Source organism: Chiloscyllium plagiosum, unplaced genomic scaffold (assembly GCF_037043375.1).
Source record: "Chiloscyllium plagiosum isolate Xiang-an unplaced genomic scaffold, Cpla_swu_hap1 HiC_scaffold_7, whole genome shotgun sequence".
NCBI lineage: Eukaryota > Metazoa > Chordata > Chondrichthyes > Orectolobiformes > Hemiscylliidae > Chiloscyllium > Chiloscyllium plagiosum.
This window is the reverse complement of record NW_028270145.1, coordinates 2,180,429-2,198,213: the sequence shown is the minus strand read 5'-3', so window position 1 is coordinate 2,198,213 and position 17,785 is coordinate 2,180,429. Positions and strand designations below refer to the sequence as shown.

The 17,785-nt window shown below is 38.0% G+C and overlaps 1 protein-coding gene across 1 annotated transcript in view; it reads right to left on the bottom strand.

The window, feature by feature from the left end:
• Positions 1-400: 400 nt before the first annotated feature.
• The window catches only part of ankar (ankyrin and armadillo repeat containing), a 162,687-nt gene continuing 145,302 nt past the window's right edge, over positions 401-17,785 (bottom strand). The window contains exons 22-26 of the mRNA XM_087988641.1: positions 16,865-16,982; positions 9,474-9,583; positions 3,500-3,696; positions 861-915; positions 401-502 (exon numbers count right to left, since the gene is read on the bottom strand). Of these exons, the coding sequence (XP_087844767.1) occupies positions 401-502; positions 861-915; positions 3,500-3,696; positions 9,474-9,583; positions 16,865-16,982 (582 nt within the window). The remainder of the gene's footprint in view (positions 503-860; positions 916-3,499; positions 3,697-9,473; positions 9,584-16,864; positions 16,983-17,785) is intronic.

Below are 17,785 nucleotides of genomic sequence, written 5' to 3'. Positions count from 1 at the left end.
TTAGTAAAGGAGAAGATGAAGAAGTTCCCTTTACTTGACAGGACCTCTGCCACCTCTTTGATGAGTTGATGGGCAGTAGATAGTAAAATGTTGCTAATGTCACTTTCTCCTTTCTGAAAAGATATTCTGTCAAAGAAATTTAGAAATCACTCCCTTAATTCTCATTCCGTTTTGTGATTGCATTGCATGATGTAGCAAAGTTTATCTGCCAACTTCATGATGAAACATGATCCTCACTGAGGCAGGGAGGCAGAAGAAGTACTTCCTGAAGACCCTGAATGGAGGGCCATCAGTAAGGATAAATCTCTTCCACCCTTTGTGCCTAGCTTCCTCTTGCAGTTCCAACTGCTCCAATTCCAAGTTTTGACATAGTCCAAGAGGAATTGCAACTATGGCCCCATTAGTGTACCAGAGGCACAGGCACCTTTGCAGCTACAGAGCCAGATTTTGTTGCCACGGTGTTGAGATTCTGATACATGCTGTTACCTTGGTATTCCAGGCACTATCAATTACCAAAGAAACATAATAGAAAAGTTTGAGGTTGAGTACTTTAATTGGCAAAAAAGGTTGTAACATAATATTGTAAGAAAACCGATAACAATATGCTATCATTAACCAGCATCATCTTAGATTGGAAAATGGAAATATGCTGAAAGCTTTTTATGAACTTTGCCACTGAGTAAACTGAAACAAGTTTGACATTCTGTTTAGATTCCAGAACAAGAACAAATTGTGTGATAGATTTATTTGAATGCTTTTCATTTCATTTCATTTGAAGGCTTGTTTTGTTGCAGAACCAGCAAATTATATTTTCTTCTGAAGTTAAGTCCTAGACTTTTTATTTGGGAGCAGATTTTAACCTTGAAGTCATTGTTTTCTTCTGTTCCTGAGGACAACTGGCTGTTTTTAATCTCACTATGATTAAAGGAAAAGTTCAAATTAATCAAGTCATTTAATATTTTAATGACAAACTTGCAATTATATGGTATATTATGTAAAAGAAGATAAGTTTTTGCTTAGGCAAAGAGAGTAATTCTCCCTGTATTAGAAGTGAGAAAAAACAATCAGTAATTTTGTTTTTTGTTCTTCTTTGAAAAGTGCTATGAGAAATTTATATCCACCAAAAAATCCAGATGGAAATTTGGGTTAACATTTCATTACAACTATGTTAATATAATTTATAAATTTCCCAGTATCAAAAAAGATTAGAGTTGGCTATGGAAAAGGACAAGGCAAAATCCAACTTCAAAAGGGGTAAGAATTGGAATCAAAGACTGACAGGCAACACTGTAACTAAACAATGGGCTATTTTTAAAGAAGTGACAGATTAGGCAAAGTAAAGGTTTATTCCCACTAAGGGGAGAAGTATGGAAAACAAATCCAGAGTTCCCTGAATGACAAAAGATACAAAAATTAAAATGAAGAGGAATTTATTAATGGGGCACTAAGTACAAAAGCAAGGAAATCATGTTTAACTTATATAAGATGCAGATAAACTGTCAACTGGAGTTGTGTGTCCAGTTTTAGGTGCCATATTTTAAGAAGGATACAAAGGTAAGTTCAGAAATATTTAGGAGAAGGTTCCAAGGATGAAGAAATTCAGTTATGCAGATAAACTGGAGAAGCTGGGATTGTATTGCTTGGGAGGAAATGGTTGAGATGAAACTTGACAGAGGTCTTTAAAATCACGATGTATCCGGATGGGGTGAAATTGTTCCCTTGTGGGAAAAATCAAGAAAGTGTAGAAATAAGGTAATGATGGTGTGACAAAAACATCTTTTTGCAGCAATTGGTTAGGATCTGGAACCCATTGCCTGAGGTGGTAGAGACAGATTCAATCGAGGTATACAAGAGGGTAAAATGTTGGAAAGGATTCTAAGAGATAGGATTTATAATCATCTCAATAGGATTAAGTTGATTAGGGATAGTCAACACAGTTTTTTGAAGGGTAGGTTGTGCTTCACAAACCTTACTGAATTCTTTGAGAAGGTGACAAAACAGGTGGATGAGGGTAAAACAGTTGGTGTGGTGTATATGAATTTCAGAAAAGCATTTGATAAGGTTCCCCATGGTAAGCTGTTGCAAAAAATATGGAGGCATGGGATTGAAAGTGATTTGGCGGTTTGGATCAGAAATTGGCTAGCTGTAAGAAGATGGTAGTTGATGGGAAATATTCATCCTGGAGTTTAATTACTAGTGGTATACCGCAAGGATCTGTTTTGGGGCCACTACTGATTGTCATTTTTATAAATGACCTGGATGAGGGCATGGAAGGATGGGCTAGTAAACCTGCGAATGACACCAAGGTCAGTGGAGTTGTGGACAGTGCCAAAGGATGTTGCAGATTACAGTGGAACATGGATAAGCTGCAGGACTGGGCTGAGAGGTGGTAAATGGAGTTTAATATGGAAAAGTGTGAGGTGATTCACTTTGGCAGGAGTAACAGGAATACAGAGTACTGGGCTAATAGTAAGATACTTGATAGTGTGGATGACCAGAGAGATCTTGGTGTCCATGTGCATTAGATCTCTGAAAGTTGCTACCAAGGTTGATAGGCTGGTTAAGAAGGCATGCGGTGTGTTAAGTTTTATTAGTCGAGGGATTGAGTTTCGGAGCTTTGCGGTCATGTTGCAGCTGTACAAAACTCTGGTGTGGCCGCACTTGGAGTATTGCCTACAGTTCTGGTCACTGCATTATAGGAAGGATGCGGGAGCATTGTAAAGGGTGCAGAGGAGATTTACCAGGATGTTGCTCGGTGTGGAGGGAAGCTCTTATGAGGAAAGACTGAGGGACTTAAGGCTGTTTTTGTTAGAGAGAAGAAGGTTGAGAGGTTACTTAATAGAGACCTACAAGATAATCAGAGGATTAGATAGGATGGACAGTGAGAGCCTTTTTCCTCAGATGGTGATGGCTAGCATGAGGGAACATAGCTTTAAATTGATGGGAGATAGATATAGAACAGATATCAGAGGTAGGTTCTTTATTCAGAGTAGTAAGAGCGTAGAACACCCTGCCTGCAACAGTAGTAGACTCGCCAACTTTAAGGGCATTTAAATGGTCATTTGATAAACATATGGAGGTTAATGGAATAGTGTAAGTTAGATGGGCATCAGATTGGTTTCACAAACTGGAGCAACATTGAGGGCCGAAGGGCCTGTACTGTGCTGTAACGTTCTATATTCTATGTTCTATCAGAGCCAGCATAGAAATGCCAGACTGAATGATTCTCCTTTTGCGCTCTAACCAATGCGTGGTTCTGAATTTGTTTCTTATCATTTCAACAAGTATTACCTTATTGAAATTGCTACTGAATTCATAGATTCTATTTATTTACCTTTCTGTTCTGGTTGAACCACAGACAGATGGCCTTCGCTTAATTCCAGTCTGATTTAAAAACAAAGAAAAACACTTCATTTTAAGATCACTGAAGTTAGTTAAAATATATTAAAGACCATTTGTAGAATTTGTAAGATGTTTTCTCACTATTATGTTTTCTTACCTCTCTATAGGCAGGCCAAGTAGTTTTTGCAGCTTGAATTCATCTGTAAATTCCTTACTGATTTTGCCATCTTTGCATATGTTAGCTATTAAAAGGTCAAATAGTTCTGGCTGATTCCTGCACTCCTTGAGCAGGTGACGATGACCAGTTCGATTAAAACTTAGGTATCCCAAGGCTGTAGCACAAGAATCACGAACCTGAAAACAGCCAATTATATTATTGATTTTTATGTTAATATTCATCAAAATGAGATAAAATGGTGTAGATTAAAATGATTTTTTTCAAACCTTGGATCTACTGACTTCTTTAAATATTCTATTACTGGAATCTGTATTATCTGGCTACTTTTGTGCATTGTACACTAGCTTTTCACTGAACGCTTCAATTGCACCCTTAAAACATTATTTACATTATACATTTTTCTAGCTGGCTTTTCTTGTGAATCTCTTGACAGGATGAAATCTGGTTAGTCGTTTTATATTTAAGTGGAAGAACAGAAGTCTAAGTCTTTGATTGACTTCATTGGGGTGTGATCGGGAGCTTCCTATCAGAATGGGCTCCATTAGTAAAAGTAGTAAAAGTATGCAGCTCACAACATGAGTGGTTTTCTCTCTGCTCTAAATATAGTGGAATAAATAATTAAGAAAAATTATTGATTACTACTTCAATTTTTTTTAAAGTAATGAATATATATAAATATAAGGAAGAATTGTATTGTTCAAACTATGTTAAGCTTTTCACCATTGTCTTGCTACTGACATTACCATCATTTCCCACAAATTGAGAGATCTTTTCAATTCAACAGTTCTGAAAAGGGTAATTGGACCTAAAACATTTTCTCTCCACAAATGCAACCAGATCTGTTGAATTTATCAAGCAATTTCTGTTTTTGTGACAACACCAACAACTGTTCTTTTCAAAAGAACAATAAAGCAGTGACAATAAAGAAAAGGAATGAAGTGCTAGAACTACTCAGTAACCAGGTAGCATAAGTGGAGAGAGAATATTTCAATCTGATTACCTTGCATCAGAGCTCTGCCATATTTTGTGGCACCTTCAGTGCATTGCCATTTCCTTTCCAACATTCTGAATAGTCCATTCATTGTGGTCATTCTTTAAATATCTCAATATCCCCTCCCCTTTCCATGCAAGTGCAGGGGATGCAATACACTATTTGCCTTTAAACCTCCTCTCTCCTGACAGTCCATGGCCAATAGATATTCTTCCAGGTGAAACAATAATTGTCATGATTATAATGAGGTCAAGCAGGTGGACCTCATGGAATATGTGTTCCCTGATTGGTAATTTTAATCTGGTCCAGTTAGGGAGCCCTGACTGATGGAGAAAAACAGGCATAGGGCAGGTCTGAAGATCTCCTCGTGGGTCTGCTCCTGGGCCTGGCCAAACTGGCCATCAACAGGTCGAGGCAGCGGGCCGTGGAGGGGGTCGTTATGGCCGACTGCCTGCCCCTCTTCCGCGGCTACGTTAGGGCCCGCGTGTCCTTGGAGAAGGAGCACGCGGTGTCGACCAACACCCTGGAGTTGTTCAGGGAGAGGTGGGCGCCGCAGGGAGTGGAGTGCATCATTTCTCCCTCCAATTCTATTTTGATTTAGTCCCTACCCTCCCCTTCACTGTTTTGATCACACAGCACTGCCCTTTGATGTGAAGGGCAGTGCTTGTCACTGGCCACCCGGGTGTTTTCCTATCTTCCTGGTGGTGGAAATTGAATAAAGATTGGTGCACTTTGTGTCTTCCACTAAGAAAAAAGAAAAAAAAATATAAACAGGAGTGGGAATTTGAATAAAGATTTGTGCACTTTGTGTCTTCCACTCTGTCTCACACCTGCACACACGCACCATGGGTGCTGGGGATAAAATAAGAAGAAAAAAAAAATAAAAATAAACAGGAGTGGGAATTTGAAAAAAGAAAAAAAAATATAAACAGGAGTGGGAATTTGAATAAAGATTTGTGCACTTTGTGTCTTCCACTCTGTCTCACACCTGCACACACACACCATGGGTGCTGGGGGAAAAAAAATAAGCACTACCGCAGTTAGGTGGTAGTGTGGGGGTTAAAGGGAAGAAAAAAAGAATTTAAAAAAAAAAGAAAAAAAAATGTAAACAGGAGTGGGAATTTGAATAAAGATTCGTGCACTTTGTGTAAAAAAGAGAAAAACAGGCAAAGGGCAGGTCTGAAGATCTCCTCGTGGGTCTGCTCCTGGGCCTGGCCAAACTGGCCATCAACAGGTCGAGGCAGCGGGCCATGGAGGGGGTCGTTATGGCCGACTGCCTGCCCCTCTTCCGCGGCTACGTTAGGGCACGGGTGTCCTTGGAGAAGGAGCATGCGGTGTCCACCAACACCCTGGAGTTGTTCAGGGAGAGGTGGGCGCCGCAGGGAGTGGAGTGCATCATTTCTCCCTCCAACTCTATTTTGATTTAGTCCCTACCCTCGTCTTCACTGTTTTGATCACACAGCACTGTCCCTTGATGTGAAGGGCAGTGTTTGTCACTGGCCACCCGGGTGTTTTCCAGAAAAAAAAACAGGCATGTCAGAGATTCTGTTTACTCTGAAAGCTGGCTCTGGAGCAGCTGTATCAATGTCAAGGACTCTCCACATGTAAATAAAGGGTTTCTTGGTAATGGGATACTGACCTCTGTGGAGTTATTTCAGTGATTTACATGTGCTTTTTTCAATTCTGTATGCTGTACTCGCTGCTCAAAATCTGATCAACTTTACTCTGAGGATATTAAAAGTAGGTTGAGTGTCTCATTTGTGGAATATTTCCACTCATTCTGCTGGTGAGACCCCCAGATTTTGGTGGTTTGCCATGTTAATGGTCCTGTAATGTCTAACTCTCTCTTTCTGCCCTAGGTCTGCAATATTCCAACCAAAGCTCAATTTATACTCACGCAACAAACAGAACCTCCCCTTTCAATTTGATACTTTACAGTTTTCTGCACTCAACATTATGACTATTTATTTCAGACTGTACCCTTTAGTCCCATTTTTCTTTCAGTTTAATTTGCAGGTTTTGGTTTTAAGTCGTTTTCATTTTGTTTTTGCTTTCCAGTGGCAGCTATTCAGCATTACGCTATTTACACCTGCTTTCGAACTCCCCCACCACGCTCCCCACATCCCGTCTTTGTTTCTTTACTTGGCTGGAAATATAGGCTCCTCTTTAGGTGCGATGGTGGGGGGTAATTGAATTGTCTGTCATGCCAGTATGCCATTGTTGGCACTTACCTGTCCCTGCTGCAATTTTACCTGTGGCAGGGGAAACATTGCGGTCCACTTAAGAGCCTCACCATGCTGCCAATCACTTGTGGTGACAGAGGTCCATATCAAGTACTAGACTATCCAGTAAAACTAGTAAGCCTTAGATTTCCGGTCATGGAATCTCCTAGATGGAGATTCCATGGCCCTTAGAGGCTCTTTTCTAAGGTACAAAACTTCCTACTCGCATAACTTTCCCCCTTAGCATTTTCAACGATGCTTCCCTGCCACCCTCACTCCATAAAGTCACTGGACTTGCTTTTCATTCCAGTTTCAATGCTGGATGCCTTTCTCTCATTCTTATTGCAGTCTTGGCTTGGCCATTGCTTGTGCTGATGCTTCAGGGTCATGAAAATTGCTAGCCCCTGACTGGCCAGCAGCTTTCAAATGCACAATTATTTTGGTAAGGAACAGAAATGTCACCTTGACGGTTATTATTCCTTTCCCATTGTGCCTTCTTTCACTTGCCTATTACATTGCTAACATTTCCTAGTTCTAATGAAAGGCCACTGACCTGAAACATTCACGATGTTACCCTCTCCACAGATACTGCGTGTCCTTAATTTTTCTTATATTTTCTATTTCTAATCCCTTTAATTTTTGACTGCAGAATTGATAGCTTTTAGTATTTATAAGAAAGTAATTCTCAGGATATGGACATTGGTAGTTTGCTGACATTTAGTATCCATCCCTGTTTGCCTTGGGAAAGTGTTGGTAAGCCAAGTACTTGAGCTTTTCATCAATGTAGTAAAGTTAGTTCAACAATATGGTTAGGATTGGGGTTCCTAGGTTTTGATGCAATGACAATGAAGAAATAGCAATAAACATTCAATGTTGTATAATTTGAATGATGTTTGATTTGGAAGGCAGTGAAACTGCTGCCCTTGTCTTAGGTGGTGGATATTGTGAGATTAGGAGGTGATGTCAAAAACAACCTGGAAAATTATTACAGTGCATCTTGAGGTTACTGTATCACAATTTACAGGTACTGAGATGATCGATTTTAAAGTGATGAGTGCTAATCAAAGTGACTCATTTGTCTTCTGTGATGTTGGGTTTTTTGAGCATTATTGCAATTGCACCCATCTGTGCAAGTGAAAAGTATTCCCACACACTTCACTTTGTTGTTGTTAAATCAGTAGAAACATAACTTAATAGATGTAAATTAACTTTTAAAAAACTTGAACTTAGCAGAACCAGATGTGGAGGTGTTGCGTAGTAGTTATCTGTACTTATGCACTAATTATCCAATCTTTTCATGGAACTTGGCTCAGTCGAGGCAACAGTGCCATCTTTAGCATTGGAAAAGAACTTCAAATATAGGGTTTTACCATACACCATTATTCCATAAAGCATTAGCCCTATGACTTGAAGGATATCATGTTGCTCATTATCCTTTCTAACTTTTAAGAAGTATTATGATCTGGTTATGTACCCTTAACATTTAAAGGGAAATCCAAACACCCCTTACTATATCACACAATTTCACATTTTTAAACAATTACAGATGTAATTACACAGAAAATACTTAAACAAAACAAATACTATTAATTATATGGTTTATAATGATTTGTTTGATGCACTCTGTCTTCCTTCTTATTTGCCTCAACAATTCTCATACTTAATATCTTAGAATTATTTACATTTGTCAGGGCCACTTGAAAGTATACCACATTATTGGTAAAAGCTATTCTGAGAATTAAGACTTTAACTCATTATTGCTTTCTATTGTCACAATACTTTGAAATCCTCTGTATTATTTTTCCACTGCTTCAAATTTGTTTCAATCTTTCAGCTTCTTTTCGCTCAGGAAATCCAAGATTAAGCCCTACTTGCATTTCATGCAACAAATTATGAAATTAGCTTTTCTGTTTACTGCACAGGACTGCTAACTGTCATTTACTCTGGCTGTCTTCTCTTAGTGATCTGTGAAGTACATGCACCAAGCCCAAGCTGCAACTATCAGAGCAAACACGCAGGTACATTGAAACCAGTGAAGTCTCCAAGCTTCATCCATCCAAAGATGTGCAAGTTAGGTCGATTGGCCATGATAGGTTGACCGTAGTGTCTACGGATGTGCAGGTTAAATGTATTAGACATGGGTTCTGGGGATAAGGTAGGGGGCTGGGATTGGGTGGGATGCTGCTTGCAGGGTTGGTGTGAACTCAATGGGCCAATTATCCTCTTTCCACATTTTAGGGATTCTATGATTCCTTCTCCATTACACTGTAGTATGCTTTGGCACATCCTGAAACATACCCCTAATTTTATTATCTTTCAGTTAAAATTCCTTCTTTGATCTGGTGGGAAAAAAGTGATTTTACAATTTCAGAGTTTACCACATGCCTTTAAACTAATTTTGCTTTCACTCATAAAACACAAATATCTCTCTGAACCTCGCTTACAGCAATGCTGCAAACAATGTATCAACAGTACTTTGACCAAATAAGCCCACCTCCTGGTTATGATCTTAACTTTCTAGCTGTTAACTCTTAAAGTAAACATTTTAAGTGTTATAGTCTTTAAATTTATTTTAACTATACTTATTTCAGGGTTGCTTTTTCTGCAGTTAAAATCTTAATTTCTAAAAGTGTAAGTTATATTCTTCAACACATGAACAACGAACTAAATAGTTATAACATGTTAATGCATGCAAAGGCATATTCATAAGGTTTATAACTTCTGTTTGTTCTTTACCTACCTGTTCCCTCTCAGCATATAGGTGTGTACAAAGGATTTCCACAGCTCCCATTGTAATAATGGCATCAGAAATACCTTCTCTGATCTGGGTAAGAGAGGACAGCAGCCGTCCTATAAGGTCAATAATTATACAAATGGATCAAAATATTATTGCTGTACAGTAAAACCCTATTAATTCAATTAATTAATACATCCTGTGTATGAACTGAATTTGAAAATCAAGTCATATAAAAGTTCTTAAAGAACTGTGTATACACATTTAAAAGATGATCAAGAATGACCTATAAATAAAAATTATAATATGAATTTAGGATTTGTAATTGGTATTCCAAGGAAGGAAACCATCAGCTGTTTTGGTCAAATCACTCATGGATCAATGTAAAGTAACCATAGTCTCGCCAGACCATAGTGCTGCTCTCTCATTTGAGAGAGTCAAGTGGTGTGGTTTAATCTGAAGATCACCACAGCTCAGGCAAGGGGAGATTTGAGAAGGAGAATCCTCATGGTAACCTCAAACTGTATTGAGTGTATTGTAAACCAGACAGCCAACTGAGCTAGTAAAGTCCCGAGTAAACTCCTTGTAAATAATAAACATGTTTGTTCATTCAGGTCCAGTTTTCTAGTGCTGTCAATAAATGCGCTCAGCCAACAATAATTTCTATTAGTTCTTATTGAACAAGAAGGTGACAGAGATGCCTACTCTAATATAGTGAGATCTAACTTCAGATTTTGCCTATTTTTGGAGTTTGTTTTTATAAAATCAATTTTTAAAGTTGTCCTCATTTTTTATATTAACTGAAAAAAAGAGAGCCCAAAGAAACATTTGCAGAGATGTCATGAAGTTAGAAAAAGGCTCATGTAAGTAGGATAGCTTATGTTGTAAAATTTATACAAACAAAATAATAGTATAAAGAATAAAATGATAGGAAGGAAAAAGGAATGCTAGAACAAATGATTTTTAAAAAATGTAATATTTTGAAGATTTGTTTTAATTATTGAGGGCTGATATCACAATCATAAAGTTGCTTATGATATTTTTCAGTTTCACAGCGAGAAATCTTACAAAACAACTTTGTTCAGGTAAGACTGATTAGCATGTACCTGTATATGCTAGAAGCCTGAATGCTAAGCTTTCAGTTTTAGTATCTCTTTTGTCTACATTTCTCTTTTACTTTCTTATCCTGAAGCCAGTGAGTTTTCAATAAGTGTCCTTCTGACATTGTGGAGATGGGTCGGGTCATTGGATTTTCTGGTCCCGGGGCAGGAGTAAAAAATGGTGGCTTTAACTATTACACAATTTACCCAAATCTGGGATTACCACTCCCATTCAAGGCATTGGCAATTTTTTAATGGCACAAGATAAGGGAGAAGGTCGCGATCCCATACAGTGATGTTTTGTATGGCCAGAACACTTGTAGAAATGGTCTTTTCAGATCTTCCACAATTCTGATGAAGTTAGGTAAGTTTTGGAAGGTGACATGATTTAAATCGAATCAGAGATCTTAATAACTGCGGAGGGAACTTAGTTTGAAAGCAGGAAATATATGGAAAGTAAGTACAGTGGGTGTTGATAAACTTAATGCCATAATGCTCGAACAGGAGGCATATACATTTTTAATAAAGCGAGTGATAATAGGGCTTTGTTTAAAATGGTAAGTAGTCATTATGTGGCTTCCAGGTTGCCATTTCTGATATCTGGCAAGCTGTCAAGGAAATTGTGCAATAGTGAATTCCAGATTTGATGGTGTGAAACGTGTCAAAATGCTTTTAAATTTCTTCTTTTTTTTATAGATATTTTTATTAGAGATTTAACATTTTTACAAGTTTACAAAAATAAACAAAACTCTCAAATACAAACATTGATATACAATTAAATCAAATACACAATAGCCAAAATTTAACAAAAGAAAAAATACCAAAAAAGAAAAGAAAACAAAACTCAACTGTCTATTAATCTAACCTACAACTAACCAGAGTGTATATTTAAGTCTCTTACATGCTCGGAATGTGTTAACATCAAATGTTATAAAACCCGTATTCGTGCGGGATTCCTCTCCTAAGGGGCCCCGGACCAGCCAGGTTTGTAATCTCAATTAAATAAAAGCCCTTGTTAGGATAGCCGAAATATCTGTATTTATGTAATTCAAGAAGGGCTGCCATATTTTATAAAATAATTCGGTCTTTCGGTGCACCATATTTGTAAGGAGGTCAAGGGGAATACATTCCATAATTAATCTGTGCCAATTTGAAAGTCCAGGGGGGCCCTCAGCCACCCAGTTCACCAAAATATTTTTCCTTGCACAGAAAGAAAAAATAGAAAATAGTCTCTTCCTGTACATGTCCAGGGAGGGAAAGTTCGAAAAGCCCAAGAGGAGAGATACAGGGTCCACTTTAATTTCCATTCCTAAAATTTCTGTCAGGGTACTTGCTACTTTAGTCCAATATCTACGGATCTTATGACAGGTCCATAAGCAATGTACAAGAGTGCCCACCTCTATTTTATATTTGGGACACGTTGGAGATGCTCCTGCCTTAAATTTTGCCAATCGAACCGGTGCTATATGGGCCCTATGAAGTATCTTCAGCTGGATAGCCTGGGTTCTGTTACAAATAGTAATTCTTCTAGCGTTTTCCCAAATATCATTCCATGTTTCTATAGAGATTTCTAGTCCCAAATCCTGATCCCATGTTTTAAGCAGATTATCCATATCTCCCGATACTTCATCATGTAGTAAATGATAAATAGTACTGATGGAAGATACCCCCACTGGTCGTAGGACACTACATTCTCTATCTGATTTATAAAGACTATCTAATAACGTAGTCTTCTTCTGTATATAGTCTCGAATTTGGAAGTATTGAAAGAGGTCCCCATTGGAAGTATTGAAAAAGGTAATCCGAATTTCTGACGCAGCTGTTCAAAAGACATCAGGACCCCATCTTTAAATAGGTCCCCTAGACATGAGATACCCCTGGATCTCCAGAGTTTAAAAGTGGCATCGGTAAACCCCGGTTGGAATCCCCATGCTCCCACTATCGATGCATAGGGGGATGTTTTATGTGAATTACCCTCATTTTGCCGCATTATATTCCAAGCCTTAATTGTGTTTAGTATTATAGGGTTTTTACAGTGATCTGTAATGATTTTCCTCTTGTCTGAAAATAAAAGGTTAATAAGTGGGTATTTTACTTGAGAGGCCTCGATGTCCAACCAGATTGATTGTGGATCAAACAAGACCCAATCAGCTATGTAACTTAATAGGGAACTTAACTGATATTTCCTAAAATCTGGGAAGTCCAATCCTCCCCTTGTCTGTGGAAGCTGTAGCTTCTTCAGCTTAATGAGGGGCCGCCTATGATTCCAGATAAAGGAACCCAGCCAGCCATATAATTTACATAAAGCTGTCCTCGGCAGCATCACCGGAAGCATTCTCATAGGATATAGGAGACGGGGCAGGACATTCATTTTGATTAGTGCTATTCTACCCAACCAGGAAATTGGAAGGTCTCCCCATCGCTGGAGGTCCTGCCTTATCCTTTCCAGTAAATGCACAAAATTAGTCTTATACAACTGACCAAATACTGGGGTAATAAAAATGCCTAAATATAAGAAGCCCTCCAGGGACCAAGGAGAGGGAAAAAGGGATCCGTCCACTAAGTGGGGTATCATAGCAAGGCCACCCATTGGCATAGCCTCCGATTTTGAAAAATTAATTTTATAGCCTGAGAATGCGCTAAATGTATTAATAACTTGGATTAGGCGAGGTACGGACATCAGAGGATTACTGAGGAATAGAAGAACATCATCTGCATAAAGGGTAATTTTATGTTTACCTGTACCAATCCTCAAGGCCGTTATATTAGGATCAGCTCGTATAGCTTCTGCTAGTGGTTCAATTATTAGTGTAAATAACAATGGCGAGAGAGGACATCCCTGACGGCAGCCCCTACCCACATTGAAGCTATCCGAACCTAATCCATTGGTAACCACAACTGCTTTGGGATCACTATACAATGTTGAGACCCATTTGGTAAACACCTGTCCAACGCCAAACCTTTCCAATGTGTAAAACAAATATGACCATTCAACCCTATCGAATGCCTTTTCCACGTCTAATGAAACTACTACTCCTGGTATCTTTCCCTGATGACAGGCTTTAATCATATTCAAAACCCTTCTAATATTATTGGATGATCTACGGCCCTTAAATAAACCCCGTCTGATCCTCCTTTATAATATGTGGCAGTACCCTTTCTAGTCTCAATGCTAACGTTTTAGAAAGGATCTTAAAATCTACATTTAGCAAGGATATTGGTCTGTATGACGTACAATCTTCTGGATCCTTTCCTTTTTTAAGGATATGAGAGATATTTGCCTCTTTCAGCGAAGGTGGGAGACAGCCCTGACTATATGCATAGTTATACATGTCCATAAGTGGACCAGCCAGTATTTCTGTAAATTCTTTATAGAATTCAGCTTGAAAACCATCTGGGCCAGGTGCCTTACCACTCTGAAGTTGCCTAATTGCATCAAGTATTTCTTGGACTGTTAGAGGAGCTTTTAGGACCAATACCTGTTCCGGAGTTAGGCCTGGAAAGGTCAAATTTTTAAGAAATGACTGCATCCTCCTCGTCCTGTCTTCACAATCCTGCGATTTATATAACTCAGAATAAAATTCTCTAAAGATTGCATTAATCTTTTTATGATCATGAGTCAAAATACCCGTACTTTCCTTGATAGAGGTAATAGTCTGAGGGGCCTTTTTTTTCTTTGCAAGAAATGCTAAGTATCTACCCGGTTTGTCGCCATATTCATATAACCTTTGTTTTGCAAATAATATTTCCCTCTTAGCCGTTTGAGTAAGCATAGTGTTTAGAGCTATCCTAAGAGCCGTAATCCTTTGCAATTTAATAATAGAAGGTCTATCAGTGTATGCTGTTTCAGTTGCTTTTAAGCGAGCTTCAAGCAGACGCTGTAGTTCTCCCTTCAATTTTTTCTGGGTCGTTGAGTAGGAGATGATCAAACCTCGCATGTAAGCTTTGATGGTCTCCCACATCATTGATGGGTTGCTAGCCGTACCTGAATTAATTTCTAAAAAAGTTTTAAATTCTTGAGAGAAGTACTTTACAAATTTACTGTCTTTCATTAGGAAGGGGTCCATACGCCAATGCCGAGGGGATGTCCCATTGTTCCTCGCCTTAGTTTCCATATATACAGCAGCGTGGTCAGAAATTGCTATACTACCTATTTTACAGGATGATATGGAATTTAAAAAAATCGAGGGGGCAAAAAACATATCAATTCTGGTAAGACATTTATGTAGATTGGAGTAGAAAGAAAAATCTCTGCCCTGTGGATGAAGACATCTCCATACATCTACTAATCCTAATTCTTTGTTCAGATCCACCAATTGTCTAGATCTGGGAGATACTCCTGCGGTACTCTTGGAAATCCTATCTATTTCCGGATCCATAATACAATTAAAGTCTCCCCCTATAATTGTATGACGTGCACCAAAAGCCATCAATTTTGAAAAGGCTTCCGTTATAAATTTAAAGGGGTGTGCCGCGGGGCAGTACAAATTTAAAATCCCATATTCCTCTCCATTTATAAGGGCTTTAATCAAAATATATTGTCCGGATTCGTCTTTTATCTGATTTAGGATTTTGAAAGGGAAATTCTTCCGAACAAGAATAACAACTCCCCTGTTTTTTGAGCTAATAGAAGAAAAAAATGCCTGATCAAATTCACCCTGTCGTAATTTCAAGTGCTCTTTATCCGACAGGTGTGTCTCCTGTAGGAGAGCTATATCAACTCTTTCTTAAGATTTGATAATATTTTCTTCCGTTTGACTGGTGAATTACTCCCCTTGACATTCCAGGTGCACCACTTAACCGACTGATCAACCATAATCATTCGGGCAATAAATTTCTTCTTGACATTCAGTTCAGTCACAAACACAGAAAATGTTAGAGAAACTCAATAGGTTTGACAGCATCTGTGGAAAGAAACAGAGTTAACATCTGAGTCTATGACTCTTCTTCAGAGCAAAAAGGGGTTGGAAAGTGATTTTTAAAAAAAACTTTTGATGGAGTTTGCTAATATTTGTGCCACACTGTCATCATAAAACATATCAATGTATAAAATCCCAATGAGAACATTAAAATGATCAAAATTCCTGACTGCTATTCAGGACAAAAGCAAACTATATCATATTTTCTTACAGTATTGCTAAAAATAGTACTATTTATTGTAACATATAACTTCAATGAGACCAGTAAAAAAGGATGTAAAATTTATGCACTGTAGGCTATTCCCCCATCAAAACCCCAAAAACACACATGCTCAACCACAATTAAGACAGATAAAAGACAAATGGATAAACACATATACTATGGTAGAAAAAGAATAAGGGCAGATTTACACATTTATGCTTTTTATGATGATGTGTAGGTCAGTGGGCCACAATTATTGACTCACTTCCCAGTTAAGTCATGATATCAGAATATTGTAACTCAGAAGACAGTAACTACAGCAATGTAAAAGGGTGGAATGTACATATCTGTTGGTTAATTTGGAGGGGTTACTGATAAAGATGTTATAGAAAACTTTTTGTCTTTGGGTTTTTTTGCTGAACAGTGGCCAAGAGAATGGTGAATATTAGTGAATATCTTGGATGGATGTAATTCTGGGTCCGTGTTAATCATTGAAGCTAGGTAGTCCACTAACTCACAGTTTGTCTAAGTAAGGGGGCACAGGATGCCTACTCTGCCGCTGCTTGCTCATCTTCCTCCTTCTTTTCCTAAATAGGCTTCCAGATCCTTGAAGGTAATGCATGCACCCTCATAATGTGGAGGGTGCAGAAGATCTCCAGGAATTTCAAGACCCATTCTGTCAAATGATGTACTTCTCTCCAATTGAGGTGTTAGCAATAGACATGTTGTTTCAGTAGCCAAGTTAATTATTTCACCTTAATACAGCTAACTGAATAGATTAAAAATGTGCTGGTAGTGGAGAAGATTGGATGTCCTAAATCAGAATTAGAAGAAACCCTGCTTGTTTGAACATTAGAATGTTTATATGTGATAGAGATTTGACTATAATATAATACTTGGCAGTGATGTAAAAGACTCGTACTAACTGGGATCAGGTAACTGTGAATGTATAATCAGTCATCTGATCAAATATAGTATTAATCAATCTGTAACGTGAACAACTCATGAATTAACCATCAACAAATGCCTGAGATAGATGGCATCTTACTACAAAACTAAATTCTGCAAGACCAATTGATCTGGATAGCATTACAATCTGTTCATGTTTTCATATGCAGCATTAAAGTTATAGGTAATTTTAGATCAGTTGAAAACAAACATAATAATGTATTTTACCTACTACAATGACTGTTGATGCCTTCTTTGACTTCAGCAGATTTACTAAAGTTATAATACCTGTTGCTGACAGTGTGACCTCATCCATACCTACAATCACCTTGGCTAATATTATCATCTGCATCAAATAGAAAAACAAAACTTATTTCAGATTAGTTGGAAGTATTTATGGCTAAATATCTTTTCTTATTCTATGGAAAAATATATTCTATTACTTTTGTAAATTTCATTCACATCTGAATGTCTATCCACATAGTGGTCTGTTAGTCACCTGCTTGCAAACTTCACAGTGTCAAGTTTCATTATAAATACTATAGCATATTTTATCATTTAAGTTTGAATATTTGATTCTAGATAGTACATTAAATCAGTTATGCAGATAATTTTTTCTTCTGCTAGGTATGAACTGTACCTACAAAAGGATTGCATTTGTCTACCAAACCTGTGACTTGTTTTTTGTCTCTTATCCCTCTTCAGCTTGCAATGTTTCAAAAAAAAATTGCATTACAATTCAGTGTTTCAGAATGCATTAGACAACTAGAAATACTATCAACAAAATATCAATTCAGAAATTTGAAAAAAATCCCACCAAGAAATCCCACCTAAATTGCCTTTTGTGTCCAGGGATGGGCGGGCCAGGTGTGTTAGCCATGGGAAATGCAAGTTCCAGGCAAGGGGGTGGATCTGGAGAGATGGTCTTTGGAATGGTGGTGTGGACCTGATGGCTGAAAGGCTTGCTTTCATGCTGTAGGGATTCTAAAGTGCATTTGCTTCACAAAAGAAGTTATCTGTTGTAGTCACAGGTTGGACCTACAGCATTACTCACACACACCATTAACAATGGGCCATAAACCTTTTGTCATGGACTCCTCTTATGCTGTAACAGGTGACACCAAAGGCATGTTAAAATTTGCAGACCAC